General features: G+C 36.6%; 1 protein-coding gene across 2 annotated transcripts in view; it reads left to right on the top strand.

Moving 5' to 3' along the window:
• LOC116179741 (proteoglycan 4) overlaps positions 1 to 15,340 on the top strand; it is a 35,073-nt gene extending 19,733 nt beyond the window's left edge. For both annotated transcript variants that reach the window (XM_031499564.1, XM_031499572.1), the window contains exons 2-11: positions 7,181 to 8,722; positions 8,771 to 8,992; positions 9,549 to 9,843; positions 9,893 to 10,157; positions 11,060 to 11,330; positions 11,518 to 11,734; positions 11,788 to 11,913; positions 12,349 to 12,526; positions 14,745 to 15,029; positions 15,087 to 15,340. In XM_031499564.1, coding sequence (XP_031355424.1) covers positions 7,181 to 8,722; positions 8,771 to 8,992; positions 9,549 to 9,843; positions 9,893 to 10,157; positions 11,060 to 11,330; positions 11,518 to 11,734; positions 11,788 to 11,913; positions 12,349 to 12,526; positions 14,745 to 15,029; positions 15,087 to 15,200 — 3,515 coding nt within the window. In that variant the 3' untranslated portion in view covers positions 15,201 to 15,340. The remainder of the gene's footprint in view (positions 1 to 7,180; positions 8,723 to 8,770; positions 8,993 to 9,548; positions 9,844 to 9,892; positions 10,158 to 11,059; positions 11,331 to 11,517; positions 11,735 to 11,787; positions 11,914 to 12,348; positions 12,527 to 14,744; positions 15,030 to 15,086) is intronic.
• The last annotated feature ends 296 nt before the right edge of the window (positions 15,341 to 15,636 follow it).

Here is a 15,636-nt window from a genome sequence, read left to right as displayed (position 1 = left end):
AATCAAACTAACTGTTGATGTTGTCTGAAACGCCGCAAAGTAAGCGTGTACCATTACTAAATTAGCGAACTGAGGACATGACAGTTATACTTCTTCATTAAAAAGTCGATTTATTTATTTTTTAATTCAGTTTACTTGTTAGTGTTTTGTAACAGGAGATAATTCCGCCCCCTCTTCAAACTGGCGCTTACATGACGTACTTCTTCTCCAAACAATTATGGTAATTTGACGAAAAACTTGTGTACTAAATACATATGAACAAATTACTAAAATGCTCTGTCAGATTGTGTAGGTACAAGAGAAAGTAGAAATATGCCGCATTCATTAAAATTTCATTGCCGAGCCAGCCAATCATAGATGCAAAGGCGGTTTAATTACCTACATACACAACACGTTATTTCAGAATTTCGCACTTACCCAAGTAATAAAATATTCAACCATTGTATTTGTGACATTGACAGTTAGAAGTGTGGTGTGGAAAAACTCACAAACATTTAAAAAAAGCTATTCAGGTCGCCAAGTCGTATAGGAAGAACCAGAAATGAATATTTTAATATTGAGAATGTTAAATTTATTAACGGTTTCGGGACGATAGCTTAATCAACCTAACAGTACAATTGTTTATATTTCTCTAACTATCTACGTAGTCATAGATCTTGAATAAAAAGGCTAATAATGAAAAACTCATTAGTTTATACGGTTGGGTTACTTGCGCCTTTTTACGGAGACGAATTTGAGGGCTATAGATAAACTAAAAGAAGAATAACTTAGAGAATCAATTACGTCTGTCAATTAGCAGTATGGGAAGATGCTTTCACCAGTGTAGAGAAACACCTAATAATTAATCCATAGTTTAGAATAATTAGCATTAACGTTTACAGCAGTCGATGTTCAATTAATTAAAATTATTCTGGTCTGATAACTATAAATAAAAGTATTTGTTGTAGCGGTTTCTTCGTTATGGACATTTATTTTATATTTGTAGCTATATATTCGGTATAAATTGGACGATTTTTGGGCGTGTCCAGCATCAATGTGTCAATTTTTTAAATCTGAAACTGGATATCAACTATGTTAATGTTTGTTTAAAATTTACCCTCTTCACCATGGCCCGTTAACTCAAATTTTGAAAATTTAATTTAAATAACTTTATTTTACTTATAATTCAAATTTCAATGTATCGTCAAAACTTCAACATGTATCGTCAAGGCTTCAACAACTTTTCAATAATGTAGTACTTTTTCTCACCGTACTTATAATTTGTTACCTGAAGATGATTAACAATCGAAACATGTCGTAACATTTCACAATATATCTGTCTGTCAACAATTAAATATCCATGGGGAAGGTTTTGAGGAATTGAGTCGTTTATTTAATTCATAAAGTTACTTAATTTAGAAAATAGAAATAAGGCAGGTTTACCTTTGAAAGACAAAAAGGAATCTGTTCAAGCACGTAGGTATACAGTTGGCATGGGAGGGCTTCACGTTCAACGACCCCCCCCCCCCTGCACCTTATGATAAATTTTAAACATACTTTTCAAACATTTATTAATAAATTTGTAAAACCAAGTTAAACTATTTCGGCGTGAAGCAAGTTTATGTATATTATTCCTGACGTGGAAATAGCGTCCCTGTGGACGGCCATCAAACCTAAACCTGTGAGTCTCTGGTGCCCGGTTCGGTTCTTCAGATAGGTTTTGACTCGTTTTAAGAATGAAGAATGTTCGTTCAGGCGTTGCAATTGTGATTGGAGTCATCACAAAACCGCCTAGAAATTATTTGAGGGAAGAACAGATGATTGCATTTGTCGCAAGCCTATAAAACATTCACAACAACTTCAATTTGTGACCATTTTTTTCACAAATCATATTCTGCTCTTAAGGTTTGAGAATCTTTGGTCTCTATTCACAAAAATAAACGTCACTATTCAACACTGGTATTTAATTTTGTAGAGATTTCTCAATTTGCTACTAATCTCCTCACGCTTTTCATAAATGGGGAATGTTTGAACTCTGTGAACCACCCCCTTACCTACATGCTTGAATTGCCTGTCTCAAAACACCTCAAATTTAACAAGTATAAATTGACCACCTTGTGCAGATAAAAACCGAAATAGCTTAGTAAAAGGTTGGGTTGTAAGGTAGTAGCATGCTGTCGATGTTTACTTTCTTGGTAGATGATTAATGAGGAGGAGGCTCTTTACACATAAAGATTTAAAGGCCACCTGGCATGCATTCAAAATCCTCCAACAGTCCATTCTGCCGATATATGGACTGAAAGCTTCGACATCATCACATCACCAATAGATATGTCTCGTTCTGACGTTCCGCTTGCCTTTTATGAGTACCCTCTCCCGACACTTCGTTGTGAAGATATTTTCTTCGACTTCACCAATAGACGTGTCTCGTCCAGTCGATTCATTTTGTTTTTAAGAGGACTTTCCTCCGAAAAACCATTTTCGAGGTTTTCACTCTTAAAGTTTTGACATCACCAATAGATATATTTCGTGGAAATTTCGATGGGGTTGCTTTGTCTGCGTATTTGCATATACAGTATGTCCCCGGATTGAGTTTATAATAGGTATGATTGACAAAAAATTTCCGAATTGGAATTTCATATTTTGGGATTCCACCTTGACAACGAAATGTCGGAGGACAAGTACTCATAAAAGGCAATCAATTGGTGATGTCAAAACTTGCAGTGCAAACATCTGCAGAATAGAGTTTCGATGGATTTTGAATGTATGCTCGGCGGCGGCCTTTAAATCTTTATGTGTAAAGAGCCTCCTCCCTATTAATCATCTATCATCGATAGCATGCTACTACCTTACAACCCAACCATTTACTAAGCTATTTCGGTTTAAAAAAATGCGCTTTATCTGCACAAGAGTTGTTCACAATTTATACTTTTTGTTTTTGTGATCATTAATCCATCTCAAGGTATCATTGTAGTTTAAATTGCAGATCTGCTACTTTAAAGTCAAGCTGGCACAAAATTGACAGAACGAATTTGAAAATGAGATTGACACAACAGGAAACTGGACCAATACTGAATTTGATCATTTTAACAATATTCATAAGTAACATCATAATGAAATGGATCTTTAGATATTTCACAAAATCATCCATATTACTTTGCCCAATATTTATTTGATTTTTGCCCTTTGGTCTACATTTGAATGCCTCAAAATGGCATTCGTTTACCAGTATTACGGATCATTTTGTTTAAATGGATGAAATTAAATTAGCTGGAATAAAATAACTAATTTTTTTGGACAAAGACTGTTAACGTTGAAATGCGCTTTTAAATCGTTTACGATTAACTTTTTTTACTTGTAAATAAATAAATAAATTGGTAAATAGTCAGAAATGACCGATCGCGCAAAAACGTATATTAATTCGGTTGACATAAGTTAAATATTGTATTATTATGAATTTTATACAATCTTCTGTGAAAGTAGTGCCACAATATCAAGCAGTATCTGCCATTGAATAATTGTCGACATGTAGCGGCACATTTACTCATTAATTTTAGTATGCGAATTGAAAACGTATTGTCTAAGGAAAAATATTCAAAACCCAATATAGTAGACGCAATTGTGCCAATATTATTGCAGAACGTTATTATCCATTGATAGAAACGACAAGTAAGTGTAGTTCCATTAGCAGTTGTATACATTTGTGTAGGACGTTCACCTTTCAATTCATAGGCATACTATACTAATGCTCATACTCTAAAGTCTAAACTAAAAACTAAAATGACCAGGATGTAGTAAAGAATCACATTATATACTATACCTACAGACTACAGTTGTTTTGCAATTTGTTAAACAAGTAATGGTGTGCATTATGGTAAATAGTCGCAAAGCAAATCTTCCCATCTGCCAGTCTTTGAAACTATTTCAAGACCAATTTCGTTCACCAATAGAGAAGTGAAATGAGATGTTAATCAACAATCTGGGTGTCTATTCCACATCTATTATTATTTAATGAGCGAGAGATTTATTTAGATTGCTCGTATATCTGCAATTATAGGTAGGTGGGTAGGAAATTTAATTCGCTTGTAACATTTTTGTAACAAACAAAGAAATCATCAGTAGGAAATTGCTTTGCTCCTCCACACATAATAAATAACTTAATTAATCACACATTCTTGTGATATAATGGAAGGAAGTGCATTACTGTCAACTTTATTAGTTCATGCAAATTGTATTCACATATGGTACATTTCCTTTTACTGCGATTTGCAATTACTCTTTGTTTCTTTTCAGTTGCATTAATTCTTGACAAGCGTAAGTAGATCGACCACTGACCACTTAAAAAAGAATTACGTAATCTAATATCGAGCAATCGTGCTCCTGATCTAATGAAATGAAGTTTAGTTTTCAATGGTTTAGTCAAATGTGCACCATGTATTTTCTTTATTTTTAAATTCTCAAAAATGACATTTCCGAGTTCATTGCAGGGTGTGCCGCTAAATCACAGCAAATGTCAGGTATATGTAAGATGGACCAAACAAAAATTATTGAGATCGACTTGGAAAGGCAAAAAATTCTTACACCTTCACTGTAGTAGAAGAAAGAAAGCCTTACAATTTTGAATAGGTACGGTTTTTGCACAGTGCGGAGATTGGTTCTACCTAGGGCCTATTTCATGTAGCAACTTGTCACTTGTTACTTTGCAATGTCATAATTTTAAAATGCAATAGTATTTTACATTATTAGCCAGGTAAGTGAGTTTTTACTGGCGATAGGAGAAGAAGACTAGCGAGCCGTTAGGCGAGCTTGTCATCTCCTAGAGCCAGTAAAAACTATTACCTGGCGTATAATGTACAATATTTTATTTGTTACTCATTTCTAAACAATAGTAAACGTAAATAATTAGTTCTTAAATTAATCTTGAAGAAATGTCTAAAATATCATGTTATCCATGTAACAGAGACTTCGCATTAATTCTGGCCAATGAAATTACTAGATTACTAACTTGTAAAATTTTTACAGGTTGCTGTCAGTTTTACAAGTCTGCTGTCAGTTTTACAAGTCAGTAGCGTTTAAACATGACGTTTACCCGTTTGCGTTTTGTCTTGTTAATCAACGTTTACAACTGAGTAACAAATAAAGATTATTATCTACTCATAAAATACTTTAGCCAATGTAGCATTTCGTGTTATTAATCTCTACTTTACATATTTTTAGCGTTATTACGTGTCAAAATAGTATTTAAGGACCCAAATATTATCAAAAAAAGTGACAAGTGAAAAGTTGCAAAGTTGTTTTATGAAATAGGCACCTGGTTTGATGGTCTTTTAAATCTACTCATTGATTTGATTGCATATAGGCAAAACTAATGAGCTCATTTTTGTGTACCTACTTTTAGAGGAGATCTTTCGAATCATCATACTGACTAGTGTTTCACAAATCAACCTTTCGTTTTGCTTGATGACTTTTAGAGCAGTTGTATTTTTTAGCTTGTGGGCAACACAGAAACAAAAAAAAAGCATATTAGCCAGGTAAGTGAGTTTTTACTGGTGATGGGAGAAGTTGGCTGGCGGGCCGTTAAATGACATTTATTTGCTACTGCCAATGTCAACATTGGTAAAGTTCTCTCTCTCACTCATATACCTAATGCTTATTGGGTTTCTTTCTAGCTTATTATAAGTGACACCCACAATAATTTTTTTTCATACCTGTATACTTATATCCATTTTGTACTATTTTAACGCCATCTTTTGGAAAACTTCGGTTTTTAAGTTGTACTCGTGATATTAAATTCGCGCGTATGATATGTACACGTCAATAGACGTCAGCACTATTCTCTCTTGGCTAGCTGCGCGCTCACCTATTTATATCAAACTAAACCGGAACCAACGAAACTTTGGACGCTGGCGTCTATTTTAAACCAACAGCAAAGTAGAAGCTTTCGTTTCTAATGCAATTTTAGTTTCGCTAAAAGGGAACCGCTATATTTTTTAGGTTCGCTGCTATGGTAACAACCCATGTGGTTTAGATGCGTTCGTTTATCGTTTACAGGCCGGAGCTCCCGAAGCTCGTTGTTGCGAAATACGTTCAGATGCAAAAGTTATTTTTTAGTAAATAAAACCATAGTGTAAAGAATAATAAACGAGAAGGTTTGATTTCTTTATACCGTGCTTTGGTCATAAAAATTCAGACTGGTTATAAATAGGCACTTTTTTTGTTTACAATACAAAAATACCTTTTTCGGTCACTTTCGTTCCTGTACGGGTGAATACATGTCCGAATGACGAAACCAAAAAATTAACATATTATTATAAGCTTCCGCTTTGCGCTAAAGAATCGCATACAATTTTCAAAAGTGGAATTTTTCGTCATTCGGCTCACATTTAGAAACAAGTCTTTTAATCCGGGTCATATTCAATAGCAGTGACCCTTGAACTCGTATAAATCGATTGGCGAAGTATTGACACCGCTGTCTCTTATCATTCTCGAGTAAGACGAGGAACAGACGCACGGATAAAACCGTCACATCAGGGAGATTTTCCGAAAAAAAATTTCTGAACAAAATAAGGATTGGCATAAAAAGCTTACAATCGTTTGGGAGAGTGTCTATCGCGTACATACACCGGGTTGGAAAAAAGTTTAATTATAATGTGTAATGGCTTCACTTCGCGTTCACCCATTGAGTCGCGACCGTAACGATTTGACAGTATTTAGTAGATACACATGTGAATTAGTACAATCATTGAATAATATTCAGATTTATTATTCAATGGTACAATCTTTATTGACCCATGCTGTCTGCAATTTTTTACATTGGAACCCTATAGCCGCCGTTCTTACACAAAAAGCTGTTATCAAAGTTGTTTCCGTTTACTGTTAAATATAGTATGTAGTTAAACAGTTAGGTACCTACAAGTCTGTATTCAATAGCCATCATTCATACAGTTGAGGAATCATTAACGATGTTGAACCGTTAATGTTTGTAAATATGTGCAAGATGATTAACATTTTAACAACCGAAATGTCTCATGTCTTGAATTGGCCTCACTTAAACGTCAAAAATATTCAAAGGACCAGACCATAGCTTTACCTATAATTATAAATTAAATTGTGCAATAGAAGTACCTATTACATACACAAATGTACCGTTAGGTGTAACAGTATTTTTAAACATTGATACATTTACTTCTTTTTATTTCAGCAATTGAAGACATTTATTCAAATTCGTACGTGTCACCGAAGTCGGAGGACGAAAGGTTAGGACCGGATTCGTCGGAGTCGCGGGTTGATGTTACATCCGGCCCAAGTGAAATTTATGTATCAGAAAGTAAAACAATGACACATTCCAGTGAAACTAAATTACACACAACAACCAACCGTAGAATAGAGAGATCGGCGGATCCAATTTTATCCCGACCTAGCGGAATAGAAGAGTTGTTGTCATCAAAAAATGTTGCAGACAATTTAGATTCAAATGATGTAGAATTTTCTGGTAGAATTGCTCCGTTCATTCAACCCTCGAAAACGCTAAAAGAATACCAAAAAATGTACTTGCAGCAAACCTCTATTAGTGAATTTTTCAATTCGGGGGAAGTAGAAAGGGCTCCGCAGGCGAAATCTCTTTCACTGACGGAGCCCTTGGAAATGCAGCCCACTGCGACGACAACTCCGAATTTTGCCACACAATCATTGCAGCCACCAAAACCCCGACAGGCTAGCGCAGATATTCAAGATATAATAACGGGAATCGTTAAATTACTAAACGGTAACGTAAATGTTCAAGCCAACACTTCGCCGCCGATGGGCAGACCTTTGCGTCCAGTGAGTACAAGAATTAACAACCGCGGACCACCGCGCATATCGGATGTTCCCATTTTACCACCAGATTTTGATGCCGGCACACCACAACTACCCCTTCCTCCTTTAGGACCTGTACCACCCCCAGTGGGGCCAACAAAGGTTCCAACCCCCTACCCTTTTGATTTTCCTCAAAACACCTCACCCATTCGACCTCATATTTCACTCTTAGAACAAATGAATAGGCCCGGTATGCACAGACCTTTAATTCCCACGTGGAGCCGACCGAATGGACCATCAAATGGCTCTCGCCGTCCAATCAATCCTTACCGAAGACCTAAACCTCCTTTTAAACCCATACCTATACATAAACCGGACGAGGGATCAACAACTTCGACAGAGAAACCAAATGTCAACTCCGATCCCGAATTAGAAACTAACTTTCCAAGTGACGATGGTGATACAACAACTGATCCTGACGGAGACGACTCACTTGAAATGACGACACTAATTTCTACTAACGACGCTGAAGAGTTGGACTACGAAAAAAATAAAGAAAAAAGCAGTTCCAAAATGGAAAAACATACAACTAGACTCCAAAGTAGTAGTGAAGCAATGAGCACGTTATCATCGAATTCTTCTGCTGTTGAAACTTCATCATTAGCAACTGTCGATCCTACAAAAGTGGCAATGCCAAGTATAACTTCTACCACAGAAACTAATATCACACTTACTGAGAACAACACGACTGATTCAATTACTTCAATAGCGACACCAACCCTCGAATCTTCCATACAAGAAGTTTTACAAACTCTCAAAGACGATCTTCTTTCTTCCTCCACTATTAGTACAGATTTATCTCAAATTTCTATTTCCCCAACTCCAACCTTAGACCAATTAGAAAAATTTAATGTCACCACAACGGCAACCCCGACTCTGCCTCTAGGTAAGCACCTCTATTTTACACTTCTGGTAATTATGTGATCGGTTTTAGAAACTACAAATACTACTAGCCAAATACAACCGCTGCACTCATACCGACCGAGACCTGGAATTGTTCTGGATGACACAGAGTACAAACCTGGTGGGAATCGTCGACCTCCAATTATAACCGCCAGGCCGCAGTTGGGAGATATATTCGATATTACGGTTTCCGCAATTCAAGGACCGGGAGGATCTCCGTCGAGAGGTCAGGGAAAGCCTTACGTTGTACCAGGTAATTTAAGTTCCTCACTTTTATAAAAGGCCTAGCAACTCCCATTAAGTACGAAAGCGGACCCTTATTTACTGTAACCCCGACAGATGATTAAATATCCTCTCAATAGGCAATTGTTTTTCGTTTCATACTCATATCCGCCAGCTGATGGTATAGTTTCATTGTTTGATGGCATGTGACATTTTTTCTTCTATATGACGTAACTTTACGACACCTCTGCAGACATTATGCCATCGGACCAAAACGGCTATGGCAAATGTCACTTTTTCTGTGTGATAGTTGCAGCTCTGCCAGCAACCACTTCCAAACAGTTTATGATACTTGGCTTTCACCTCCAGTTTAAGTAAAGACAGTAGCCATTTCGCATTTCTGGAACTTCTATCATGGATGTCACTGAAGCAGAACCCTTTCCTCAACATCATTGACGTGCCAATAGGAATGGTAGTTGACACATTCACAGTCCCTGCTTTAGTTTAGTACCTACCAGTGAACTACGACATACCAAAACTTTGTTTTGTGATAGATAGCTATCCTTTTAACTTGCTCTCCTTTTTAGTGGACATTGACGGTATACAAACGGGCGATGTTATTACAAGCCCCGTAGGCAATGAAGGCTTTGTATCAATTGATGGAAAACGAACTTATCTGAACTTATTCGGCGAATCAACAACGGATGCATCAACCGATACTATCAATATATCTCCCACAACTAGCACACCGGTCATCGGTACTGGCTTTGCAGTACCTCAAGTAGATATTCCAAAACAACCTGAACACAAAACAACCGTTCAGCCGAAGCCTACGCTAAGAAGACCACTATATGGAAGACGTCCCAGTCAGCCATCAGTTAGGTTCGTTTTGTTACCTAAATTACAACGAAATGCTAAAAATATTTTGCAGAATAGACACCTGTATAGTTGGGGACGATTCCACCTGCGACCGAACAAATAATGAGGTATGCAAGACTGAGTTGGGTGTGAGCGCCTGTCACTGTAGTCCAGGACATGCCAGAAGACAGCTACGTGATCCCTGTAGAAAAATTGTATCCATGGTGATGTCGCTCAGAGTGGATCGTTTGTATGAAAGACGCGTGGTTTGGGTGTCCGATTTGGGAAACAAAGGAAGTGATAGTTATCAACAGTTGTCATATGAAACTGAACGTGCCGTAAGTATTAAATAATTTAAGTACAAATATAAACCTATACTTTCTTTGCCTTTCACTGTCCCATTTTCATAAGTTTAGCTATTAATAACTACGAAAGTAACGTTGAGTTATGTTTGTTAGACTTTTTACACTTGATGAATTTTTTCTTCTTTGTACATTATTGAATTCAGGCGTTACATGCAATTAGATTAGATTTGCTGCCAATATTCAAAGATGCGTACCTATGTGTTAGTATAAAGGTAAATGTCCAGTAAACTCTTCATGTTATTATTTTTCGGGTAAATAAGTCCGTTCCAATGTTCCAAAGTCAGTGCAAGATCCCTAGAGTAGGTACGTCTTATGAACAGAATATTGAAATTCATTTACTGGAAGCCGTCACATTTGATTTCTGCAAAAGTATGGGTACTCCTCATTTCTTCAATTAAAACACAGCAAATTCGTTTTCTGGTGTAATATTAATTAACAATATACAATCATCACTTTTTTCAATGCTGTTGTGAATTGACCAATTGGCGAACTGTTGGTATCCGGATGTTTAGTCATAATTGAAATACATCTGTAACATTTCTATTTTTTTGCTCTTAATAAACAATCCAGATATGTACTTACGTTTAATGAAAAACATTTGAAAAAATGAACGTAAAATTGGTTGCATATCTTAAGGGGTATTTGACTGGTATGTTTAAGAATTGAACATAGGAGATTTGTATGTTCAGTGTTAATATTTACGCACATAGATCGTTTAGAAAAAGGACAAAAACTATCTCAAGATGTTTTCTCAACTCAAAGGATACCTAGCAAAGCTATGCTGAACACACATTCATATGCTGCATACGCTGCTTACCCGTCTCATAAGGCCACCATCATATTGTTTAGATTAAAATTTCTTTCTAATATTACAGATGGAATCGGCCATGTCCATGACACCGTTTAGCGATGAATTTTTGGGTATCAAAGTGAACAATATTTACAAGGGAGATCGCTCAGCAAGTCAAAGTGGAGTGTATGTCAACATCACACTACAGCTTGAAGCAAATGGAGATACGTCACGGCCTACAGTACGAAACGATATTCAAAGACATTTATTGGGAGTAATACAAAGACGAAGCAATAACATTGGAAATAGCGCACTATGGGTGGATAGTCCACCTGGTTCCATTTCTAGTCTTCAAGGTATTTAGTACTTGTGTTGCATCTAAGATTCATTTTTATATACACCGCAGTCAATTGCATTTTGAAGAAAGAACCCTATTCCAAAATAGGCATGTTCCAATTTTGCTTGTAATGTTAAACTGTGAAAGAATGATTCTAAGACATAGTATCTTTGGTGGTTTGCTAATGTTTCTAATCTTCTAATCAGATTTGGATGAATGTTCATCTCCAGAACTTCACGACTGCCATTCTCTAGCAGTTTGCATCAACGTATTTGGAGGATTTAAATGCGAGTGTAATGAAGGTTTGAAAGATCCATGGGCGGATCACAAACATCAGGCGGGACGCCATTGTGAACAATGTTCTAGTCAGCACTGTAATAATAGAGGCGAATGTAAATATCACAATGGGCAGGAAGTTTGCACGTAAGATTCACCATAGACACATGAAGGATAATTTCACAGAGAACTATTTGTAGATGCACGGGAAGTTATTATGGATCTCAATGCGAGGTCGATGGAGAAATTTTGGGGGTTGCTATCGGTGCTAGTGTAGCGGCAGTAGTTATTATTGGTCTTACCTTGGCATGCCTGATTATGTGGAGGTAAGTGAATTCCTTTTTTAAGGTGCAGAAAGAGAATTTATAAGAGGGGCTACATTAAAAGGGTTGTTAACAGAAAAATAGGGAACACATCAAACCTCCACATAGCAATTACATTATGTATTGTGATTCAAACTGAAAGCATTAATATTTATAGATCTCTATATAGAGCATCTGCCTGCATAAAGAGGATAACAGAGAAAACCTCCGATTTATTAATATGTGACCAGATTTGATAACAGTTTATTAAAGTAACTTTTGCGGAAATTCCATAGGCTTTAAACACTAATACAAATAAATACCACTTAGCAATCTCTTGTAAATACTAGGCACATTCATTTCATACAAACGTAATACAATGGACATAAATTTTCACTGCCTTAATGCTTTCTTCAGTTCAGTCTTGGGGAAGATGTCTAAGTAAGTGATTCGTTTCAGTCGTCGTTGGAGTAGAGATCAAAAAGCAGGCGTCGGCAGTCCAGTGTTTGGTTACATGACCAACCCAGGCAGTACGATGAAATCACCAGTTGTTGGCGGACCTTATCATGTGACGATGGAAGACAGAATACGATGGGCGCAGATAGCAGACGTGATGGCTCAATCCAACCATTATGCTGTAAGTTAATAATTGCTTAGTACTAACTCTCTATATAGCACTTATTACTATTACTTATATGGGGATTTACTCAAGTGTCGTGGGGACCTATTGAACTTTATAGATTAGATGGTAGAAAGAAACATAGTTATACAGTTATGTACAGTGTGGTCCAATTTCGATGGGATTAAATGGGTAACTTTCTTATCAGCGCAGATAAATGAAAACAAATTAGGTACTTGTGACCTAGCCTTTAATGTTTACTCCATTACCATTGCCAGAAGTAGGCTGCCGTCTTTTTTTCCCTAGAGAGAAAAACTGGAAAATGAAAAATTTGCTGTAATTTCATTATTTTTGAAGTGAGAACAAAATCGCTTTAGCATTATTCACGCAATTTTTAGCGTGGCAATCAATGCCGTCAGTCGTTGGTTTATAGCCCTTGTAGTAACTCGAAGTTGATTTTTTTAAATAGAAATTATAGTTGGCCACGTTTTCAAAAGATTGCTTGTCTTACAAGCTTTCCGAAAATGTACTCGCATAACATGTCAACATATTGTCAATAATAAATTCTCTACAATAAATTTTGTCTGAAAATAAACAAAAAAATAGTCGCCTATGAAAAACACTTGACAGCTGTAGTTTGGTTTTTTGATGTTGCCTAAAACGCCATAAATAATATTATATTTTTAGAAGTTTTTAGAGGCACACTTACATGTGATAGATATATCCAAACATTACAGCACAATTTGGAAGATTTACTCGATATCATTCCTTTGGAAGACGAACAGTTGTTTTTCAACAAGACGGTGCCCCACCTCATAATGCGTTAATTGTTCGAAATTATGTAAATGATCTTGTACCTAATAATTGGATGGGAATGCAGGGTCCAATAAAATGGCTAGCACGTTCATCCGACTTAAACTCATTGGATTTCTTTTTGTGATATTTTTTGAAAAATAAAATTTATAAATATCCTTCTACAACTGAGGAAGAATTACGGGAAAATGTAGAAAGATCGTTTCAAAGAGTTCGACCACTAGAAATCCTGAGTGCAACAAGATGTTTCATAGGCGACTATATTTTAAATTAACTTTGAGTTACAGCGTAGTTATTAAAAGGGTTAGAAACAAACGACTGTCGGCTTTGATTTCTACGTTAAAAAGTATCTGAATAATGTTTTGTTCTATCTTCAAGAATGAAGGAGTTACAGCAAATTTGAAGAATCGGCCATTTTTCAGATTCTCACTCTAGGAGAAAAACAAAAGACGGCAGCTTATTTCTGGCAACCGGTATGGAATAAGCATGAAAAAAGAAATCACGAGTACCTAAGCCGTTTTCGTTTATCTGCGCTAATAAGAGAGTTACACATTTAATCCCATGGAAATTGGACCACACTGTACAATAGTGTACATCCCTCCACCGGCTAGGGACGCGTCTACATCTTTTTAATAATGTACACAAAAAATAGTCACATGAAAATACTCGAGCACATCAGATATTGATAGTGTATATGTCCCACGTGTCTCTGATATTGGAGGTATGTTAATTTGCCGGTATGCATGGTGAGGGAAGGGATCGAAGGGTGGAAAACGGGATTTATTGGAGGGCGTCAGATATTTAGGGTGTTGTATGTATAATTTATGACGCGACCGCCTATAATCTCAGTCAACAGACATTACTTCTGTTGTTCGTGAATAATTTCCTTCTAAAAAAATCCAACGCGCTTGAGAATGTCAAGGTAATGTTTTTTTTGCAAGTTTGCGACCTTCCCACTCCCTTACGTCACGCTCAACTCGTGACATTATTGAAATGCGCACTTTTCAACACGTAGTCAACCCACCTTACTTTAATCTGACGCGCTCGAGTAAATCCCAAAATCCCCTATTAGGCTCCCCTACTATAACTTGAAATAAAGGTCCACTCACACTAACGCGAAAATGCGGGAATGGGAGCCGGATGGAAGTGGGATATATATGTACAGCGGGAAGCGGCAAGTGTGGACAACAATGCGGCGGTTCGCATGCACATCCTGCTGTACATATATGTACATATATCCCGTGTCCGTCCCGCTCCCATTCCCGTTTCCGCAGTTGTAGCGATAAAAGAAAGCAGAAATATTGTTTTGCATCAAATTAACAAAAGTAAACTACGCGAGAGTTTTCTTTTAATCTCAAAAATGACACTCTGAATGTATACAATATAATATAATCAATGATATACCTACATTTCAATGTTGCAGCCTGAACCTGTTCCTCAAGTCACACGGCCATCTTCCGCCATGTTTGGTTATCCAAACCTTTCGGTCATCGGAACAATGCAACGTGGAACATTCCACGGGACCTTACCGCCGGTTCCACTACCACGTTTGGGCTTGCAAGCTCAACTGGCAGCGCGCGCCGCCAGTGTGCAGGGAATGAGGCCATTAGACAATTCAAGTTCCAGCGAAGAGGAAGATAAGGCTGATCTTCTTGGTAGAAATTTCCATGTACCGAGACCTAAAAGTAGAAGTAATGCGTCAATTGCAGTAAGCGCACAATAGACTGTGTAGTAAGCGAGTATTTTAATTTTGCATTTGTTTCAGAATCAAAGTGGAATTTACTATGATGTTGACTATGAGCAGAATGATATTTACAAACAAGGAACCGGAATACCAATGAGTACATACGCGGTCGGCCGGCCTTACTACAGAAGCTAAAGACTTAGTAGTTAAGTTTAATTTTAAAATAAATTTGTAAATAAATTATTTAAAAGCAAGAAATATTTGTTTACTTATATGAAGATATATAGACCTAAGTATGTAATGTTACAACAAAATACAACGTTTTATAGTAAGTATTTAAGATCTTTTTTATGCGGATAGGTACATTAAAGAATTCAAATGTATCTTAAAAGTATTTAGAACGCTTATTTCAGGTGCATTTGGCTAGAACAAAGGAATCGCCCTAAGTAAGTATACCATATCTGCCGTAACAGTTGAAGCTTTGGAAAATGGAGTGCCCCTTAGAAATAGTAAAGGAGTCTTTGTGCTGTAAGTACACAACAAACGCATCTTCTCTTATACACAAAGAGATACTCCAAAATTTCAGATTCAATAGAAACATGTCGGTACTGATAAAAATTGTAATCGTACA

This window comes from Photinus pyralis, unplaced genomic scaffold (genome assembly GCF_008802855.1).
Source record: "Photinus pyralis isolate 1611_PpyrPB1 unplaced genomic scaffold, Ppyr1.3 Ppyr1.4_LG1, whole genome shotgun sequence".
Lineage (NCBI taxonomy): Eukaryota > Metazoa > Arthropoda > Insecta > Coleoptera > Lampyridae > Photinus > Photinus pyralis.
Note: the sequence above shows the minus strand (reverse complement) of the source record. Positions and strands in the feature narration are given on the sequence as shown.